General features: G+C 33.3%; 1 protein-coding gene across 1 annotated transcript; it reads left to right on the forward strand.

Moving 5' to 3' along the window:
- The first annotated feature begins 9,425 nt into the window (after positions 1-9,425).
- LOC111032136 (zinc finger MYM-type protein 1-like) lies at positions 9,426-13,279 on the forward strand. Its single transcript, XM_022312366.1, has 4 exons — positions 9,426-9,710; positions 10,181-10,282; positions 10,636-10,693; positions 10,760-13,279. Exons 1-4 carry the CDS (start codon positions 9,681-9,683, stop codon positions 12,982-12,984), a joined length of 2,415 nt encoding a protein of 804 aa, XP_022168058.1. The 5' UTR covers positions 9,426-9,680; the 3' UTR covers positions 12,985-13,279.
- The last annotated feature ends 11,497 nt before the right edge of the window (positions 13,280-24,776 follow it).

The following is a 24,776-nucleotide window of genomic DNA, read 5'->3' on the forward strand; positions in this document are numbered from 1 at the left end:
AGGTGACAAGGGGTATGTAGATAGCCTCCCTTCGATATTATTTTATAGATAATTTTCTCCTTTATTAGTGTTGATCTATACAGAAACGAAATATTTTCAACTCTACCAATTGTATCTATAGGAACTAAAGACAATATATTTTAATACGTACCCTATTATATAGTATTATAATATACACGGATAATCACTTTTTATAACTATACATAATATTAATTATACGAATAATATATAGGTGCGTTACTTTGTGTCTAGTTCCTCCCTCTTTTTTTTATTCTTGGATTCACTCCTGCTCTCGACCAGGTGGACCACTGCGAAGAACGCTACCGCGGGAAAGGTTATGGGAAAACTAGGTTTTTGATCCAGAGGGTCATTAGCCCGCCACCACACACGCGTTCTATAGTATAATAATATATATTACTCTACCTATACGTATATTTACAAAATGAATTTGTTTCTCGTTTATTTAAAAAAAAAAAAAATACTATAATATTGTCCGAATTAAAATGTTGAAAAGGACCTGAGGTGGACTGAAAAGCCACGGGGTGCACGTGGATCCGTCTCGAAACAGCCCGCCACTCGACGTGGCCCGGCGGGAATACGATATTATTTTAATGTATTTCGAAATACAATTATGCATACACGATTGGTATCTAATAATCTCTCTCAGGAGAATAATCCCGGCAAGCCAGAGCGCAGACCGTTGATAATTTGTCGACCATCGTCACCAGTGCACCACTGGTCCCGAGTGAAAAATAGTTTGGATACGAAGACGTCTTTTGCCGACACCGACTCCTCAGACTCCTCCGACTCGGGCGAGTGTGTCTCGGTCGTCCGTCTGCATAGCGCATATTTTATACCTCAGAGGGAGAGGATCGTTTACATCAGGATTACGTGCGTTAGTACGGGGTTCATTAAACTAGTGCGAAGCGAAAGAAAGATATTATTATTATTATTACTGTTGCTGTAAGTCTCGACGAGGAAAGTGGAATGGGGTGGCCACCGCCGCCGCCGCCGCCGCCGCCGCCGCCGCTGCTACTGCTGGTTGCACGTCATCGCTGCGAACGGGACCAGTATATGTGCTGGGTAGGTACACATTATTATACCGCGGTGACGACGCAGGGTATACACCTGGTCGTGGTATAGCGAGATGGTCGAGAGGGGCCCGTGGGAAAATGACAACCACCACCGCCGCCGGAGCTTTGTGTTATTATTATTTCGCGTTAACAAAAGAAGCGAACACATAATAATATTATAAGCAGCGAGACGTGTACATACGCGTTGTATAATATTATAATATATACACACCCGATTGATATAGCTCGAGAATTGAACACTGCACCGGTGCAGTAGCAGCATATATTATTGTCGTCGTCATGCGGGCGTCGCATCGCAGCAGCAGTTGCCCACCCCTCTCGCGCCGCTCAAACTCCGTCGGCAGCCGCCCCCCCCCCCCGGACTACATTTTAACAACTTTTTTTTTTTGTCATCCAACGTCGAGGGCCGTGTCCAATTCGGTCTGTCTGTTCGTATTTTTTTCTTCGGTAAAGATCACAATAATTATTATTATAAAAACATGATGTTTCGTTACAACTACGACGATCGACCGTGCGTCAAGATCCGAACCGCTCGGGTTGGCAGCACTGCAGGGGAGAACGGCAGCGTCGTCGTGGACCAGAAAGAGAGTGCAGGTAAAAACGGAATTCTTGGCCCGGGACGGACGTGCATAGATACACACGCTGCGGCGCACAAAGCAAAGGTCCAAAAGGAACACCTCCGGGCGTCGAGGACGGGTCTTTTATTATTTATTTTTTTACCATCCTCCGGCCGATCGGAATCTTTAGAAAACTATTTTCGACCCAAACTATTTTTATAAATATCTTTCCGACACACATTTATCGCCTCCTGCCAATAAAGGACGACCGACCCCGCCGCCGCCGCCGCCGCTGCACGGACCAAGTCGTCGCGGCCGAGCGCCACAATATTATTGTCGTACAATTTAATACTCGTTAAGGGTATACGACTACGACGACGCCAAGAACTAACGGTCGAAGTGTCGGAGTCTGAGGGTGTTTTTCATCCCGCCTCTTATTGTTCATTATTATATTATTGTATGTATAGGTAAAACGCGAGAGTTTTACACCGCCGCGGCGTTCATCGTTTTGTTCACAGAAAACAGTTTAACCCCCCCGCACACCACTCCCAGAACGGGGTTCTGACCGAGAACCTATTGATGGACATTGTTATTATTTTGATAATAAAACAGTCGCACGACATGATATATTTCTAATGGTATAATATGGGTACCTACCGCGGTACCTTATATTATTATGGTACACGCCGCGACCATATATTATAAGTACTGCAGCATCTATATATGTATATATAATCGTACCCGCTCGGCCGAATGAATCTGACTGCTTGTAATGTATCTATATAGGCAATAATGTAATATAATATAGTGTGTGTGTGTGTGTGTGTGTGTGTGTGTGTGTGTGTGCGAGTGTACGGCCGTAGGGTTGTGTCCAATAAAAATTTTTGTTTTTGAAAATAATACGCCCGGTGCCGACGTCTGATCGTTTTTAAATTTGTTATATGCACTCCACTGGTATATATCAAAAATGTATGCGGAATTCTATTGTTGTCAACTGTGTCGAAACAATACACGATTACAACGTCGTGTTTGTTGCCGAAATACGAAAACACGTCTAATACTCGCCGGATAAAATATTTACTCGCATACCTCAAGCGACAATCGTCGGACACGAATTCAGAAAAAAAAAAATACAAAACCGAGTATTTTAGTCTACCAATTAAGAGACGGTCCAAAATATAGTTTTGATTGGGTCCGGTCGCAAAACGATTGGCGAAAAAAAATATGGTAAGTACAAAGTAAATCGCTCGTGACAATCGTTTCGCCATTTTCAATTGCAAATGACAATTGAAAAGTATTAAAAATACAGAGATAATATTTTTTTTTTTTGAAAGCATTTAAATTTCAAATATTGACAACACTAATCAAATAAAAAATGTACAAACATTCAACTTTCGTGGCTAAGGATTGAAAATGTAAAACAAGGTTCCGCATATGTGATTAATTCTGTAACCAAAAAATCTAAAAAATATATTCATAGATTATATATATAATATATTCATGGTATAAACCATTAAATTCGAATTTTACACATCCATTTACAGTGACTCTCTCCCACTAAACACCTAATGTATAACATACAGTTACTCACTTACCCTTTTTTTTTTAAATACTTTGTAAACAGCAAGTATATAATATCATAAGAATTACCTATAAAAAATGGTTTTTTTTTAATTTGGATGTTGTATTTCTACTTTTTTTAGAATTTAGCTAATGTTAAAGAACCATTCCGCTCAACCGAACTGTGTGACACGCTATGTCGCCGAGAGGCGATAAATCACAGATTTTTTCCCATAGAGTTCAGCGTCTAGAGTAATCGTATAAGGTTAAAGTATGACTATACTAGACGCGGAGAGAGACCAACTCGACGATCGTCGTGTGAGACGTTCGACTAAAGTTTAAAATAAGTACGCCGTGTGATTTGTCAGCCGAACAAAATACCGTTTCGAAAATAAATTGAAGTCCGTTTGCGATCTGCACAGTCGATCATCGATGGACCACCAAAGGCTGAATGATTAAAATGTATCATTTCATTATTTATCAATATGAACTGCTGAAAATAATATTGTTTGTAACATTATGCGTTCTTTTGTAAAGAATTTAAAGTTTTAAATATTTAATTAAATTTTGATGGAATATCCTACAGGTAAATATTTTGTTTCTTCTAAAAGTTTCTCATTACTTCAATATTTGATCCATGGTAAAGTTCCACTCAATCACTCCCTTTAACATGATTCTTCGAGCGAGCCCACGCACACATATAGCCACAGATAGGCTTGTATATAATATTACATGCTACCTAGCTAATCCTGCCCTGCGTGTCCGTGACAAAATTAAATAATGCCAGTGTATGGGTACCCTGTTCTAACGTATGTTAAATGTAAACTAGAAATATTTTTAACAATCCTGGGCCTAAACGAGTTTAAAAGTTAAAGTTAAGTTAATTTTAACCGATAAACTTAACTTTTTTAATTTAATTTTCATTAACTTAATTTTTACACACTGATTTTTATTTATATCAAATTAATAAAAACGAGTAACTTTTAATAAAATCTGAGTTACGTTACCTTATAAATAATCAAACAATAAATATAATACAATTATTATTTATGATGTACCTATAAAATTGCATAGCTAAGCATTTACTTTTTTTATTTTAAACCATATTATTATTTATATGTATTAAAAATAAATAAATAAATAACTTAACATAAGTTAATAAGTTAACAGTAAGTTTACTTAACATCGGAGCTCAAAAAAAATTAGAATAACTATTAAATTTGAACTTTTCAAAATGTTTTATATCGACTAACTCAATTAAAAATTATCATGAACTTGCCCAAGCTTGATTTTGAACGCGGTACTTTGGGTAGTGGTTTTTACCAAACATAAAACTTAGGTCTAAAATTAGATTCTAATCATGATAAATATATTATTTTCTGTAACTATATATATGGAAACGAAAAAATATTCGTTTTTCTCGAGCCAACAAATGTCTGTGTGAGTTCTCTTTAAAATTCAAAATGTATGTGCAGTTAGAGGTGTATGCCCCCGTGGGCCGTAATTATCTATGTGTACCGAATTTCAGAACCTGCAAGAGTGCCATCGACTTGGCTGTGGGTCACTTACACATACACACACTCAAACAATACTTTTTATCAATACAAATGATTAAAACTATTTTCGTTAGTGATGGGTAAAAAATCGCACAATAGATACAATTAAACGTGTACATGTAGGACGGTTATAACACATGTAACCTCATAATTTTCACCCTCGTATGTAATGTATTAAGAATCCTTGTAACCTGCACTCTGCAGTCAGTCTTTAGGAAAACGATTTCGCGAGCACTTGTGTTATTTTTTCACAAGAAGCGCCGTGACATATAATACCCACCAGATATATTACAGCACACACACACACACACACACACACACACACACACACACACACACACACACACACACACACACACACACACACACACATGGGACTAACACAATCACACACAATGCTGTTTAATAAATCTCACAAGCGTCATGCATACCCCCCGCCCCGTTTGACACGAATCTCATTATTGTCGACGACGGCGTCCTCCTGATCTTTTATCCGCCTCCTGCCGTCTGCAGCCGCCCGTCCCGGTTTCCACCGGTGGTGATCTGAAAAATCCGATCGCTTAAAATGAAAATAATTTCGAAAATTTTTTCCCCGCCATAACGATGATATATTTTATAACACGTAATAATAATAATTTTATAATATACGTTATGCACACGAATGTAATTGATTTATATTTTTTGAAGCCGATGGTGGTGCTGGCGATAAACTACGTAAACTGGTATGATTTGTTGTGCGTGTGCAGTGCACAAGTACGAGACAACGAGACGGCGTATACCCGTGTAGGCATACACACAATATATTATTATTATTACTATTATTATCGTCGTCATTATTATATTATGGGCACGATATACAATATACATATTATTATATAGGCAGACGACTAGCGACGTATTAAAAATGTTTCGGTAATAATAATATGTATTATAATATTGTGTGACTATATCATAATAATAATAATAATAATAATAATATATACACGTATATTTAATATTATGTACTATAGGTATACGGCGCGCGGCTCGTTTGACGGATATATTATTATTATTACTAAATATGTATACATATATTATGTATAATCAAGTAGACGTCGCCGATAGTTTTCGTGTTCGACATCGTAATACGTCGGGTAGATATCATGTCTGTAATTTCGTTAACGGATTTCGACTTAGTATTTACCGTGTCTGCGTACAATACAATGCCCGTCGCCATATTATACATTGTAGGACTTAACGTTCCAAAAACCAAAAACCAAAAAACAAAGATAAAAAAAAAAAAACGTTCTTCCATTCCTCCGGTTTCACAATAGGTCAATACGCTTTAATGTCAACACGGGACAAGTGGTTATATCACTCGCGCGCGGTAGACAAACACACAGCGGCGGCAGATAGCATCGCGTTCCGTACTCGAAATATCTGAGGACATTATTTATTACGAAACGAAAACGCACATATTTCGTAGGTAGGTACATATATTATATACCTAGAGCTAGGTAGAAGCCAGCCCGAATGCATGGAAAAAAACCCACCGACAGAAAGACATCGACTTTTAACGAATTTCGAAGACCTTTGAGCGAACTGCTACGAATTTTTGAAAATGCAGGTCCGAAATGTCTTACGCGTATTAAATGTATTAAAACTATAAAATATTTATTGTAGACATGGCTATACTCGTGTTATATACCACCAAAACTTTATGGTCTATAAATCTTGTTTTTTTTTTTAATTGTATTGATTTTTTTTTAATTTAAGTGTAGTATGATGTTAAAGTTTAAAATGAAAAATTAAGTTTAATCAAAATAATTATAAATGTGTATATTTTGTTATTTCCATTTAAGTTGTATCTGATTTATTACTTTAATATACCAAGATACTGTGTGAGGGTCAAAACCAGCACCAAATCCATTTAATTAGGCTATTTTTTTTTTTACTTTACATTGTCATAAGCGTGATACTATTTATTCGACATATTTTTTTATCATTACTGTTAATCAATTTTTTTTTTGAACTGCACGGTTCATTGATTACAAATAAGTATATTTTTGTATATTAATTTAGAATTTAAGTAGAAGAATAATTGCGCAACGAGCCTAAATACATTGCAGCGGAATAGGGGCTAAAAAGTACAATATAATAATAATAATAATAATAATAATAATATGTATATCTGTTGGCGGAACCTACCCCGGAAACGTGGTCTCACACGTATATGAATACTCCTCCTGTTGCACACGGACGTCAAGTCTGCCGAAACGAGTCGCCCGTGGTTCGATGCTTTGCGGGGTAGCTGACGACACTATATGTGCGTTAATGTTAAGCATATAAAGTCGATTGTCGCACCCCGCCGAACGCAATACGTGTACACTTCGTACATACATCGTATACTATTATACTACTACTGTTGTTGTGTAAAGTACCTATCTGATGGCGAAACAAAACCGCCGCGCGGAGACCCGAATTTCCCGTGCCGCGTTCGAGGGGGGGGGGGGGGGGTGACGCGGTTTGAGGGTCGAGTCTCCGTGCATGCTGCAGCAGTCTCCGGGGTTGATTTTCCGACTTGTCGCCGGGCTGTCTGAACGAGGTGGAGAGCAACGACCGATAGTAATACTATTACAGTATGACGATAATGTAAATTTATACCGAAATAATGACGTAATATTTTATGCGTGTGTGTGCCCGTGTGCGTTATCGACGTGACAGCTAAAATATTATATTATTATACAATTGCAAAGTGCAAACCCTTTCTATATATACAGTCATCGGCTGCATCGTGTCTGCATCACCGTCAGATCTCGTCGATGCAGGGCTCCTAGCGGCGACAGTATGACTAATAACTAACGAGTAACAGTTAGATCCTAACGTCAATCAGAGCCTCCAAAAGTTGGTATTGCTTATGACAAAATCATATATATATATATATAAATTATAATTATTAAAGGTTGAGGAATTTTTTTTGTAGCATCTACTTATGGGTGGGTTAAGTTTTAAAAATAATCATATGTCATACTGCCATATACGCGTTTCAAAATACATCGGAACGTCTGACGTCAATTAAATCCCCTTGAATAAAACTTCATGCACGGCCTACTTAATATGTGTATAATAATTAATAATAAAAGGCACAATGCAGCGACCATATATATGTATATGTTTCGTTTGGTCATCGAATATTTAATTTTCCCATTTTACCACAACTTGCATTTTTTTTCGAAACCAAAAATATTGTTAACGTCTTAATGGTGTTCTATTATTTTGAAGGCCAAGTATAAAACATCTATGGAATTTATTATTTTAGTTATTCTAAATCGTGGTTGGTAGTAATTTATGAAGCAAGGAGTCAAGCCCCCACATAACATGTTGGTTACACTTACTAAATGTTTTTGAAAACCCCATAAAATATTATTTTATACAAAATAAGTATACCTATCAATTTCAAACATTACAAATTCATTTCTGCTGGACCCTAAATAGTCGAGCCCCGTGTACTCTAGGTTCAACAGCCCCCCTCCAAATTATAGTGTGCCTGCAGTGAAGGAAGCGATGAAGTTTCAGTTTAATATTTGGTAGCAGACTACTTAAAGCATAATGGTTCCCATCGACTCGCTATTCGTCCCGACCAGTGCCACCGGAGAGTTTAAAATATAATTTATACTATGACATCGTACATCGAGCCATTTTTTAATTTAACCATCAGATGCAAATCAAAGTACCTAAACATAATGCAATGTTTAATCAATTATTTTGACGTTTTAAGGTAAATTCCGGATCCACAGCGGAATCCCTGCAATACCCTATAGTGGGCCCCAACATCTAAAAACTCTAGTATGACATATGTCATGGATATATTAGTTGATCGGCGCCACTAATCCAGACAAAACCACTCGTTTCGACGACCCATTTAGAAACGATAATTTGCACTGAATCATTTATTGCTCATATTATTACTTGCAATATTAATATTTGATAATATTTTTGATAATTTTTAATCAGTACGCATAAACAATATTCAAGTGTTGGTTTCGCACAATGTAATCATCATTCCGATTAGTTGTACGGGTTCGATTGTTAAACCATTAAGTCTGCCGTCTAATGCGTACATAATAAACACTGTTTTACTCCTGCGGACAACTCGAGTCCGGAACGTTTTTTTTTTTGTTATTTATACGTGTGAATTACAGATGTGAAATAATAGTAATGGCAGTGATAATTAAACGCACTATATAGCTATTATTAAAGTCTTATAACAACGACTTAGGACAGTGGCGTAATTGGGGGGTCGCAAGGGGTCGCACTTGCGACCCCAAGTATAATGTATGGGTTGCAAAAGTATTATTTTGCAACCCCTGGAAATTCCATATTTATGATTTATAGCTCGATAGTAAAAAAATAAAATAAGTAATTATTTAGTATAATTTCCATACATTTAAGCAATAGAATGATAACTTTTATCAAATTATCAACATGTCTACTGTATGAAGTTATATTCGAGATCGACCGATTTCAACGTTATCATTTTTAAAAACACTATTTGGCCTCTCCTGAAAAATTTCAATTATGTGGGTTGCGCCCTTTCAACAAAACAGCGTCGATAATATAAATTAAATAAAAACGAATCTATTTTTAGATTAAAACTTCTATGTCGTCGTATTATTGTTATCGATGTTATTATCGTCCTTCAATATTTAATATATTTTGTATATTTCTTGAGATTTTATAATATTGATTTGTCATTTGTATGTGTCATGTGAACCGTGGTCCGTGAAGCTTTATTATATTATTTCTTAGTGAATTTTGGTTTCATTTTACTTAAATCATTTTCGTGTTTATTTTTAATGGTTATTTGTGAATAGTGAATACCTAGTAAATATATCTAAATATTTTAACATTGGTATTGTGTTTTATTGGTAAATATGAACAAATTCGTTATTAAACTGTCCAAGGTAAGTAACATAACATACTTTTTAAATTATTTTATTTAAACTGAAGTAATTCAATATGCTAAATATTTTTTATGTGTGTGGCTTATTTATATTACATTAATTTCTCTGAACTCATCACTAATACCTACAAGCTGTGGTTTATTTAGTAATATAGTAAATTGCAGACGTACTTGATAAATATTTTAATACTTTAAGAGCAAAAGATAAGTTATGATAATTTTACATAAGTCATGTTTGCTAAATTACTTACCACTAGCCACTAGGAATAGTTATATTTTTAATAATATTTAGGTATTAAATATTATAAATATTATAGTAAATTATGAGGTGGCAACTGGCAAAATATAACAACTTTTAATTTAAGGTTTATTTAAAATAAAACATCTACCTGAATAAATGTAATTTAAATATAATTACTATAATTTCCTAGGGTAGGTACCTATTGTATACTTAAATAATTTTAATTATAGGACAAAAGCAATGAAACTGTAGCTATTCTGAAGTTGGATGATCAGCAAATCACTTCACACAAAAAAATTAAAATGGACACATGTTACGAATCATCTAAAACAGTGAGAATTAAAACTTAAAATAATTAATCATTAATAATTATAATTTATCAATTTTTTAAACATAATCTGCATGGTTATGATTTTATCAGTTATATAACTAACTATTAAAACACACTAGTTCACTATATTTATATAATAAACATAATAATATATAACTATAGTATGTGTATGTGGTGTGTTAAAGAAAGGAAAATTACAGTCAATAAATGCATTAATTTTTTAATTAATTAAATTAATAGAATAGTTAAATTATTTAACATTTTAAACAATTTATCAGATCTTGTATGAATAATTAAATCACAAATATTAATTAATAATAACTTTAATAAACTTATTTGATATTTCATTTTTAGGAAAATAAACTTACTACTGCTTCTAATACAATTTCAAAGAACACAATGTCAATGGAAGGTAAATTAAAGATGAAATAAAATTAAAATATTTGCAATTTGTTTTATGATTTTTTTTCTTTTTTAGATGAATCATTGGATACTTTACATGTAGAAAGTCCCAACAAGTCAACATTAAGTAAACCTATTATTGATACAAATCGTGATCCTTGTCAAGGTAAGGAAAATGCATATTATTTATTATCGAACGGTTTTGGTCCGTATCAACCTAAAAATTATGATTTTCCAAAACGTGGAGGTAGAAAGTTTCGATCAGAATGGTTCATATCTTTTCCTTGGCTAGAATACAGTCCTAGTAAAGATTCAGCATATTGTTTTTATTGTCGTGCCTTCCCATCTAATAAATCAGATATAACATTTATTAGCGAAGGTTTTCGTCAGTGGTCAAAGGCTTGTTTTAAATCTTTTCCAAAGCATGAACAATCAGTACCACATAAAGAATCTATTACAAAAATAGCTGGATATAACGAAGCTAAAAAATCTGGTAGTATAATCAATAAAGTTAATACACAATATAATCAAGAAGTTGCTGAAAATAGGGAATATTTAAAGTGTGTTTTAGAAACCTTGCTTTTCTGTGCCCGACAAGGTATTGCCATAAGAGGACATAGAGAAAATGAAGAGTCTCAAAATAAAGGCAATTTTCAAGAATTATTAAATCTTCGTTCTAGAGATAATGATATTATAAGACGTTATTTTACTGAAAAAGAAAAAAACTTTCGGTATGTGAGTGGTGAATATTTAAATGAGTTTCTTGGATATATGGCTAATATTGTTATCAGAGATATTGTGGATAATGTGTTAATTGCTAATATTTTTAGTATAATTGTTGATGAAACACAAGATTTATCAAGGCACGAACAAGTTGCAATTATTTTAAGATATGTTAATAATGATTTTTCCCCAATTGAAGCTTTTTTAGGATTTTATAAAGTTGAGAGTACTGATGGTTTAACACTTTCTTTATTAATAAAAAATGTTCTTATTTCTAATGGATTACAACTTGAGTGTTTAAGAGGACAATGCTACGATGGAGCAGCATCCATGCGAGGTGCTTACAAAGGAGTCCAGTCAAGAATTAAGGAAGAAAATCCTTTGGCTTTATATGTTCACTGTAATGCACACATACTTAACTTATGTCTTGTTGATCTATCTAAACAAATATCTCATGTAAGAAATGTATTTGGTACTTTAAGTACTTTACATAATTTCATTAATGCTTCATCTAAAAGACAAGCGGTATTTGACAATATGCGTTCAAAGTTAAATATGAAAATGGGTGATGGGCCATCTACTTTGAAAAGTCTTAGCGATACTCGTTGGAGTTGTCGAATAGATGCTTTAGAGTCTCTTATATTTAATTACCAAGTTGTGATTGACTCGTTGGAAAATATTTCAGAAAATGATTCTATACATGGGTCAGATGCAAATTCATTGTTAAAATCAATGAAAACATTTGAATTTTTATTTTGTGTTCATTTTTTCAGAGATATTATGTCCATTACCAATATTTTGTCAAAATATCTACAGAGTTCCAATATTGACTATTCTAGTGTACAGCATATGACCAAAGCAACTATTCAAGAACTCTCTAATATGCGATGTGAAGATAAATTTGATATGATATGGAGTAAAGCTAATGTTATGAGGATAGATAATGAAATATGTTCCCCAATACTAAGTAGAAAATCAAAAGTTCCTAAAAAACTTGGTGGAGGTTTAAAACAAAATGAAAACTGTAATGTTAAAGATCATTATAAAATAAACATATACTTCCAAGTTCTTGATACTATAATAAGTGATATGAAAGAAAGATTTAAAGAAAATGACATACATATTTTAAACTGTATGCAAGATATAATAGTAAATGAACCAATAAAGTTCACTTCATTTCAAGATGTTAGTACAATGTATGGTTTTAATGAAAGTGAACTCAAGGCTGAAACAAAGATATTCAATAGGATGTACAAAAGCCTGAATACTGAAAATACTATCCAATCTAAAATAAAATATATGAGGTCAGGCGATAATGCTATTGGGTTTCCAACATTGGCAAAATTATATAAACTTTTTTTAACTATACCATCAAATTCTGCAGCATGTGAAAGAAGCTTTTCTTGTCTCCGACGATTAAAAAACTACTTAAGAAGTACTATGGGACAATCTAGATTAAATCATTTAGGAATTTTACAAATAGAACGTGAAAGATCGTTAAATATTAATAACGATGAAGTCATAAAACAATTTGACTCATCTACAATACCACGTCGTTTAAAGTTTAATAATTTTTAAAACTAAATTGTTATTCTTAAAATAGTATTGTTTTGTATTATATTTTTTTATAATATAAGTTATGAATTAATTAATATTTATGAGTAATGTTATGATATAAGTTATGAGTGTATTAGTTATTAAGTACCAAAAGTAAAAAAAATAAATATTGTAGTAACCAAGTGGTGTACCTATTAATAATTACTATAAATAGGTACATTAAAAGAACAACTAACAATGATACTGTTGTAGTTTTAAAATTATAAACAGTTGTAATTATTATTATATTATAATTGTAAATGGTTATGTGATTTAAAGTTTAAATAAAAGTAATGTTTGTGGCTATATATATATATTTAATAAAATTAAATTTATAGNATAGTACCCTATTTCCATTTAAGTTGTATCTGATTTATTACTTTAATATACCAAGATACTGTGTGAGGGTCAAAACCAGCACCAAATCCATTTAATTAGGCTATTTTTTTTTTTACTTTACATTGTCATAAGCGTGATACTATTTATTCGACATATTTTTTTATCATTACTGTTAATCAATTTTTTTTTTGAACTGCACGGTTCATTGATTACAAATAAGTATATTTTTGTATATTAATTTAGAATTTAAGTAGAAGAATAATTGCGCAACGAGCCTAAATACATTGCAGCGGAATAGGGGCTAAAAAGTACAATATAATAATAATAATAATAATAATAATAATATGTATATCTGTTGGCGGAACCTACCCCGGAAACGTGGTCTCACACGTATATGAATACTCCTCCTGTTGCACACGGACGTCAAGTCTGCCGAAACGAGTCGCCCGTGGTTCGATGCTTTGCGGGGTAGCTGACGACACTATATGTGCGTTAATGTTAAGCATATAAAGTCGATTGTCGCACCCCGCCGAACGCAATACGTGTACACTTCGTACATACATCGTATACTATTATACTACTACTGTTGTTGTGTAAAGTACCTATCTGATGGCGAAACAAAACCGCCGCGCGGAGACCCGAATTTCCCGTGCCGCGTTCGAGGGGGGGGGGGGTGACGCGGTTTGAGGGTCGAGTCTCCGTGCATGCTGCAGCAGTCTCCGGGGTTGATTTTCCGACTTGTCGCCGGGCTGTCTGAACGAGGTGGAGAGCAACGACCGATAGTAATACTATTACAGTATGACGATAATGTAAATTTATACCGAAATAATGACGTAATATTTTATGCGTGTGTGTGCCCGTGTGCGTTATCGACGTGACAGCTAAAATATTATATTATTATACAATTGCAAAGTGCAAACCCTTTCTATATATACAGTCATCGGCTGCATCGTGTCTGCATCACCGTCAGATCTCGTCGATGCAGGGCTCCTAGCGGCGACAGTATGACTAATAACTAACGAGTAACAGTTAGATCCTAACGTCAATCAGAGCCTCCAAAAGTTGGTATTGCTTATGACAAAATCATATATATATATATATAAATTATAATTATTAAAGGTTGAGGAATTTTTTTTGTAGCATCTACTTATGGGTGGGTTAAGTTTTAAAAATAATCATATGTCATACTGCCATATACGCGTTTCAAAATACATCGGAACGTCTGACGTCAATTAAATCCCCTTGAATAAAACTTCATGCACGGCCTACTTAATATGTGTATAATAATTAATAATAAAAGGCACAATGCAGCGACCATATATATGTATATGTTTCGTTTGGTCATCGAATATTTAATTTTCCCATTTTACCACAACTTGCATTTTTTTTCGAAACCAAAAATATTGTTAACGTCTTAATGGTGTTCTATTATTTTGAAGGCCAAGTATAAAACATCTATGGAATTTATTATTTTAGTTATTCTAAATCGTGGTTGGTAGTAATTTATGAAGCAAGGAGTCAAGCCCCCACATAACATGTTGGTTACACTTACTAAATGTTTTTGAAAACCCCATAAAATATTATTTTATACAAAATAAGTATACCTATCAATTTCAAACATTACAAATTCATTTCTGCTGGACCCTAAATAGTCGAGCCCCGTGTACTCTAGGTTCAACAGCCCCCCTCCAAATTATAGTGTGCCTGCAGTGAAGGAAGCGATGAAGTTTCAGTTTAATATTTGGTAGCAGACTACTTAAAGCATAATGGTTCCCATCGACTCGCTATTCGTCCCGACCAGTGCCACCGGAGAGTTTAAAATATAATTTATACTATGACATCGTACATCGAGCCATTTTTTAATTTAACCATCAGATGCAAATCAAAGTACCTAAACATAATGCAATGTTTAATCAATTATTTTGACGTTTTAAGGTAAATTCCGGATCCACAGCGGAATCCCTGCAATACCCTATAGTGGGCCCCAACATCTAAAAACTCTAGTATGACATATGTCATGGATATATTAGTTGATCGGCGCCACTAATCCAGACAAAACCACTCGTTTCGACGACCCATTTAGAAACGATAATTTGCACTGAATCATTTATTGCTCATATTATTACTTGCAATATTAATATTTGATAATATTTTTGATAATTTTTAATCAGTACGCATAAACAATATTCAAGTGTTGGTTTCGCACAATGTAATCATCATTCCGATTAGTTGTACGGGTTCGATTGTTAAACCATTAAGTCTGCCGTCTAATGCGTACATAATAAACACTGTTTTACTCCTGCGGACAACTCGAGTCCGGAACGTTTTTTTTTTTGTTATTTATACGTGTGAATTACAGATGTGAAATAATAGTAATGGCAGTGATAATTAAACGCACTATATAGCTATTATTAAAGTCTTATAACAACGACTTAGGTCTTAGGAGGTAGGCGATGTTTGTGGTAAACGTACAACAACTATTAATATTGAACAGTAAACACAATTTTAAGTTGTGAAATGTGTTTATAAATACCTTAGATTTTTTACTTGTCTATTACATCAGTTGTTCGTTAAAAATTATAAAAAAAAAACGTATAATAATATATTCAGGAAACTCGTGAGGAACAAAAATATCCGTAATACCATTTGGCCAATAAAAACTAATGTATAGATTCTTAAAATAATATAATATACAGGTATCTAATATAATGTATTATTATATTAGTTATGGTCAATTTTGAGGTCTCAATGTGCGCTACTGACTAGTAACCACCTATACAATAAGCCTGCCCATATGAAATCGGCCAATGAGGCCCAATAATCGACCACTCTTAAATATTCATATTTTAAACTCAATTTTACCTTCTGTCGTTAAAAAATTACTCCATTATTTCAATATTATTTTGTATAATATCCCGCCAGTATTAGAGTTATTGTTGTGCGTTTTATAATGCACAAAAAAGGCTTGTTACGTGAATTTATAATAAAATATTGATAATAGGTACATCATCGATATTCCATGACCGCGACACAGTGAACTATTCAACTATATACCCACTCTGAAAAACCACACCGTTTTTTAATAACGCGCACACGCGCACCGCATAACACTTCGGACTTAACTATAAATTATTATAATCGATATCGTCGTAATAACATTACGTCTGGCTTAGGTCTTTAAATCCAAATATCTCACCGCAAGCTGGTGGTTTCCGATTATACTACATTTTTGTTGTACACTGTACACACGCACTCACCACGCACGCGCACACACACACTCTGACACTCAGACTTATTTTCGGTTAACCGAAAAATGTTTAGTTTACGTCGGATTCGTAATGTTTTATCAAAATGCACAGACTGACAATATTATCAACAATAATAATTATTATGCCATTTACGCGGAGCTTAATATGAATTAAGTTAAATTTCGCTATACACCGAGATGCAGTTAAGGTTTTCCATATTATCTGTACACAAATACTTATATATTATGTACACTTTGTGTATACTTGCAACATTTGATAATCATATCCGAGTAGATACATGGGCCCCAAACCAGATGGGTAACGACTATAAATTCGAAGCTAAATCTTATTTTTCCTGAGCCGCGAGTGTGTATATTGAACATAATAGTCAACGACCATTCGTATCTAAATACTAAACGTATCGATTTATTAATTTAAGTTTTGAATGGACCAGGCCCAATCACGTAAATCGAATGGAAACTATAACAATCGTTCGTAAATGATATTCAGAAAAACGATGAAATATACAAAATATATTCAAATGATTTAAAATACTCATTGTTAAATGAATTAACGAGTATGAAATTACAATATATTAATTTAAATAATAAGTGTCGTAGTTTGGTGGCTACGAACAAATCGATTTCTAGTTCGTTTATCGTTTTCATAATGTATTCTGTTGTTGGGTGTATTGCTTGCACAATTTATTATTATATTATCAAACGTATTAATTATAATATTTATCGACATAATATGGTAGATCTGTGGACTAAGATAATTCACGGGCAGACTTAACAAGTGCTTGTTAATAATACGAGTTAAAACTGTACAGCAACATTTTTGGTGTTTTTTACCTTTTTTTTTTTACGGACCGCCATCGATGTGACGACAATATTATTTGGTTTGCGTTAAACGAAAGAATATACGAAGGACAATGGCGATAAAACCGGTAACATTGAAATTATGCCAAAGCGAATCATTCTAGGACATATTGTTTCCCGTCTAATAAATACCCAAATTATCAACCGGTTTCGTGCGCCCGATAATATAATTAGACAATATATTATTATAAGTTATAACCATTATAGGATGAAGTAACGTCGCACAGCAGTCCAATATAATATTTATGGCGAAAAAAAAATACACATTACAAATTGTAATACCTATTGTGTTGACGCGGAAATAAAAAAAAAAAACGTAACTCCATATTATTTGGTACATGCCATAAAACCAGTGCTTGAGTTTGTTTCATCTGCCCCGCCTTTACACATACATACTCATAATACATAATATTATACAGGATAATTCACCGGGCAAGCTCTCCTCCAGTTTTTTCTTCCAGTTTTTATTCTTTAATGATGAATTTATTTAAATTACATTTTTGCCATTGTTAAGTGTATACTCACTTAAAAACCTTATTTTCAAATACTTACATAGTTTATGCCGTTCAGGAAGATAGTCACATGAATAGTCCTGTGGTGATACAAATTTATTTTTTGAAATGAGAACTTTTTTGTCAGAAAATGTTAAGCCAATTCTTATTTTTTTAAATGTTCCACACTATCATAATAAGTTTAAACATAAAGGGCCGAAATGATTTGAAAATTATAGTAATTAATATTAAATATATTAAATATGAACACCAACATGTCAACGAATATTTTATAAAATAGGTGCATCAGTAAAATTTAAAGTGTCTAAAAGGAGTGAGCGTACTTTCAGTAAATCACCCTGTATATATACACAAGAAGCCATGGAAATATGACTGCATACATACGTATAAGTACCCAATGCAATACATAGTACTATTCGTGCATAGACTACGGTTCTTGAATTTTGTGGGGGGGGGAGCTAGTAAAAAAACGTACAAAACTGAAAACGTACAAACATTTTCGTTCGCGCGAAGACCAACAACTAATATTATACTTACGCGTGGTTTATAAAAATTAATGATTGTAATTCAATATGTCGCCTATCGACGATATTTGAGTTCAATATGATGTGACCTAGAAAAATGGTTCCATGTTTATATGTAAGAAACGCCACCGTGTGACTTCCTGTTGTAGTTATCGAACTATATACTAATTGGGAAGCACATATAGTTTTATTCGAATATACACTTTTTGGGTCATATATAAGTTAGGTATACACTTGCACAATATTTTGAATTTTTGATCGATATAACGTACTTTTGTCGATCAATGATAATTCCGTTACTTAAAATGTTCTATTTCATTTTTGTATCAAAACCCTGCTAGAAGATAATATTATATTGACAGGCCATCATTGGACATCGGACTACAGTCAAATTAAATTTAAAAAAAAATGTTAAATAAGCCGTGCAAAGTCTCCGCAGAAAGAAACCACAGACAATAATTCGCACGACGCTGCGCCGGTCAATTTTGCAAAATGACTGAATGGAATCGCAGTCCTAATTGGACGGAAAACGATGAGAGCTTAATATAATATCATGAATTATGATATTATATAATATTATGTTAATAAGATGTGTATAATTTACAAGTTATAATGATATTTTTTTTCATATTATGGCTAATTCGGGCGGAAAACCTGTAATCTTAATTACCGATTATTTTTTTATTTTTTTTAATGAACGGGCGACGGACCGAGAATAAAATAACTCGAATGATCTACACTTTTATATATATAGCACGTAAATATTTAGGCACCTATTACCTATATATACGTTTCGTGTATTGGTTGATGGCCAACTTGTCTGTCCGACGAACGCGGTCACACACACTTTGTATTTGGATGATTCGAATGATTTTATTATGGTGTGTTTATTATTTGCTTTATAGCTATTGCAGATCGGTGTTGTTCGACGACATGTTTCAGAAGTTGTATAGGCCCAATTAAATATTGAAAACGCCATTTAAATATTAAACATACATATGGGTCGTCTAGTTCACTATATTTGCAGCTCAGCGTCGAGGTACATCAATCCAGAGGTTGGCAAAATATATTGGTACTTAAAGTCTGCAGGTGGCCTGCATACTAGAACAATACAAAGCAATTTTTTTTCAGCTGCAACATGTTGCTGATTGCAAAAGTTGATAAATATTTTGTTATATTTCCAAATATCGTAACATGTTTAAAAGTGACCAGGAACTTAAGGTCCAGCTTGTTTTGTGTTTTGTTTTAAAGCGAACGAATGTTTTCACTGAACACTGTAAAATTAATAACAAATAGTGACTTTTCGCGGAAAAGTTTATCAGTGTAGACTACAAATTGTTTGTTCCAAGTAACATATGTTTCCAACTAAATATTTTGTTGGTATATGATGTGGACAGTATTTTCAGACATATTTCAGTTAGTTTCGAGGAAAGAAAATCAACTGGCAATACCTGTCAACATTTGAGTAGCTACTATTGTTACTCAGAACGCGAACCAGGCTAATTTAATGATAATATAGTTCTAAATTCTTAGTATAATTATATTTAATTTAACTAATTATGTAGTTAAAAGTAAAACACAAATGTTATTTTTTATTATTTAATATATTTCATAACTTTGTCAGAAAAATATTTTAATGATGAAATATTTTTTTAAGAAAGGCTCTTGAAATCGTTAAAGTCACCGACACTTGAATTTCTGATAGATACAATAAGTCGTAGTATTATAATATGTTTTAAAATATTACGATTATTATGCATAATATTTTTAACCGACGTGTGTATACGATTATAATATGTTTAATGCTTACTCGTATATACTTACCTATATAGATAATTATTATGATTTTCTGAAATCTGAAATACTGCAGAATTCACGTGGCAATAACTGTTTTTTTTTTTTTACCGCGTATTCATAAATATGAGGTTAATTTATCCGACCATGCACGTAAATTAATAAAAAATAATGTATATCATATTTTATAATATAATGACTTTAAATGCTCAAAAAAAAGTGTAAACACACGTAATATTACACATCATTACGTATATAATACACATATAGATATACGTATTAAAGAAATTGGATAAACTCGTCCGCTATCAGAATTACTAAAAAACAAATCCGTGAACACAGACGTAAAATTGCATAATAATCTAGATATTACAACACAGCATTGTAATTCATAGGTACTAATATAATTGATAGGTATTATGTTAAACCATTGTAATGTTCATAAAAAAAAAAATGGAAGGTCGACGCGTATAACCTTTTCACAATTTTATCAAATTTAATTAAACGATCACCTTTCGATTACGTAAATTATTACCAAGTCTACGGCCGACACCACTGCTACAATATTGTTAATAATAATAACCGTTTAACAATATTATATTTTTTCGATAACCACAAGCATATATATATAGCCAAAAGATTTGAAAAAAATTGAATATCGTGTTATTAAGAATATGAGAAGTTTTCTACTTTTATATTGATCATATAAAATCAAAATAACACAAATAATGATAGCACTGATGTGATTGCTGATTTAGCGGGTTTAAAGTCACTAATGACTGGACTGTAATAGATTTCAATGTTACTTTTGTGTACAATTAATATTCTTGAACTGAGAAATCGACTGGCTGGCATTATTATCAAAATTAAAATAGTGTACTATTCCTTCAAATTTAGAAATAACCTCCATTTTTCTGTATCACAGTCCAAAAAATTAATTTCATTAAGTATCATATAATAGTGTATATATAATAGTGTCCGGTGTGTCGCCTACCAACAATGTGAAACCTGGAAAATAAAATGATTTGGATTTTTTTTTTCGATTCTTATTCTGCGTCCAAAACATATTATTTATAAATTAAATCATTAAAGAACAGTTTTCATTTGATAACAATGTATACTTCTCCATCCTCTTATTGTTTTTAATTGAATGATAATTTTTATTTTCAACTTATTCGCTATAGATACACTCTTCCCCCTCGGGATATTTTTATTCATTAAATTATAACAATAAACAAACTATTATTATAAAAATCATAAGCCATCTGACGATTAGATATTCAATAGAGTTCAATATTATGTATATTGCACGCAGGAGTCACCGCACAAATGTATAATATGAACAATGAACGTGTACAGTATAGTATCAGTTGTCATGACATGGTATGTAATTTAATTGAAAACAAAATGCCATAAATAATAATAGTGATGGGATTTAATGATCTCCGAAACACATTTTTTTAAATTCTGTTTCATTCATACATTTGTACATTCCAATTAGCGTAAACCCTTTCCCACGATGATTTTGCTTTCTTTTAGCGAAGACAAATGTAAAAAAATATATATAAAAAATAAGTCTCCGTCTGCGGTACTTGAGTAATTTATAGTCCACGTGTTCGAAGTTGTTAATTTGACATAATAATACAACACAATATATTATTAAAACTGTTATAATTAATATCACACGAGATGGTTTCGAATTTTCAAACGTATAAAATCACACGCAGCCAAACCCTTACAGCCGTTAAGTACCAGAGCTGTAATTATAAGGGAGAAGGGGAGGGAGCACGTGCCCGGGTTTTTAAGAAATGCATAGTTATAAGGTACCTATAACTGAAAGACGAATGGTATAATTTGATGGAGAAAATCTTATAACGTTTCAGAAAAATAATACTTAAAATTTCAGTAAGCTACTAAATGTTTGTAATTGTTCATTGTTAATTGTAGGTAAGACGGTAGTAAAACAAGCCATTAATTCTTTAATCGTTATAGTTGCCTACCTAATTAATTTATAGTAAAATAAACCATAAATGAATATTTAAAAAATTCAAGGATTTTCGCCTCCACAAATATTGTGTCCATCAATCACGAATGAAATGAATACACCTAGGTAACTTTATATTATGAATTATGTATAAGGGTAAATCAATAAATGGATAATGGTCCTTATATTTAACAATGTGCGCCCGAAGATAGAGCATGCGTGGTTACCATAAGGTAACCGCCATGGTTATTGAAAATATGGTTATCGGTAATTAATATCAACAGCAAAATGATCATATAAAAACAAGGTCTAAAGGCGTTCTTGCACTGCTATCTCCACATTCCGTGAAACCGTGTGGTTAACCCGTTACCACATAATACATACCAAATATAAGTTGGAAATATTCTGGTGATTATTAATGACTAGTGTAATCATTTTACCCGAATCTTTCTCTATATTATCTATGTAAATTATATGCCAGCCGTCGGGGCGCAAAAATTCTTAATAAGTCGATGGCCCTGTTACATCGGATATACATTACAATATAGTATATACCCAGCGAATTCCGCAATATAATTGTATACGAGTTTCTAACTGCAACACTGCAGTGCCTAACGATTTTATCATCGCGATGGATCATGAACGATCGCGGTACTCGAGTGGAAACTTATTAATATTTCATATAATAATAATACATCATAAACCCCTTTTTAAAAAATGTGTTATTGCCACTCGTTTAACGATCAGTCGCTGCTTGCCATTTAAAATATGATATACGTCATTTATACACGATCTCGTTCGATGGATCGTTACGATTGTAAATTGTGATAATTTAAAAACATATTTTTTATATACTATATACTATATAAATATATATGTCTACGAATAATGAAAACAATCGCGAATACACGTATCTACCTACCTACATAAATACGCGTAGAGCACGTACGCGGTGGTATTTACGTTTTAATTGGCAGTATGGAGGAATAAAAAATATTGTGTAGGTATATAAATATAATGTATAACGCGCATAAAAAAAGGTCGACAAATGTTAAGCTTTACCGTTATCGAGTTTCCCGTAATAAATCGTTTTCCCGGCACAAGCCGTCGCGGACAATCATCATCGATAATATGTATATATACGCCCGGATCGGGGGCACTTCGACGCGACGAGAATATAGTCATAATTATATATAGTAATTGGCTGCCCATTAATAATATTACAGTTCGAAACGATAATAATTAAATCGTCTATAAATGATAAAATTCCAACGACGCGGGGTTGTAGTCATATCATGCTATGTAGTGTATGATATATCTTTGTAGATATAGGTAGGTTAGGTACCTACGAGGCGTACGCTCCACTTAGTTCTATCGAGTCTGATTTTGAAAATCGTCCCACAAAGACAAGTAAGGAAACTCTGTTCTAAATAATAGTACACTGACGGGTACATACGCGTCGGTGATGACCGAAACCAGATCATTTCGTGAATTTAATAATCGTGATAAATAGCAATATTATTATAATAAAAAAATGATAATATGCACGTTATTAGTGTATTATATAATATATGAAAACCGGTTCGATACTTCCATAGTTGTGGTCGTTTACCGACTACGGTCGGACGAGGTGTTTATCTATGCATAACTATTTTAATTACTTTATCTACCGCGCGCGGGCTTGTGCAGTGTGCAGTGCGCGTGCGCGAGCGTGGCCGAGTTAAAAATCGAACAACACCGAGTACACATACCCACACAATTACTACTTATTACTATACAGTATACACACTATCAACTACAACGGCTGCAATAATAATATTATAATATAATGCATATTATTATATTTATATACACATGTATAGAATGCCGACGACGACTACTACACACACACACACACACACACACACACTCCGCCCTACTACTTTTTACTACTACTACTACTACTACTACTATTACTACTACTACTATTACTACTACTACTACTACTACTGTCTGGGTGGGTACAACTGTGTACAAGTTCCGAGTACCATTTTGCTATAGTCTACGACTGTATAATTACGTGAACAGGAAAACAATAAACGCTCGGCGCTAAAGAGAATTAATACTTTTCGTCCGGACGATTACGCCGATTAAACGCGTTATTTACACACGTCGATGCGTTTAATCATCGTCGGCCTCTTCGGCCGCATTGCTCGGGTGGCTTGTATAATGTTATTATCATTACGCTCGTCCTAAAAGCGATGCGAAATAATAATATACGCGCACACCACATAATATTATTAATATATACCTACAGCAGCAGTGCGGCGAGTGACGCATAAAATATATCCGTCGCGTCTACGAAACGAGAGGAATACGACCAAAAAAATAGACACCAAAACCGCGGCAGTGGTTCCTCCTTATCTTTTTCGATAAGTGCACAGAGTTTACAATATTCATATTATACGTTACACACATTGTCCGCAGTGCCGCAGTGCGGAGGGTGTCACGGA

The sequence above is a fragment of the Myzus persicae genome, unplaced genomic scaffold (genome assembly GCF_001856785.1).
Source record: "Myzus persicae strain clone G006 unplaced genomic scaffold, MPER_G0061.0, whole genome shotgun sequence".
In the NCBI taxonomy this organism is placed as follows: domain Eukaryota; kingdom Metazoa; phylum Arthropoda; class Insecta; order Hemiptera; family Aphididae; genus Myzus; species Myzus persicae.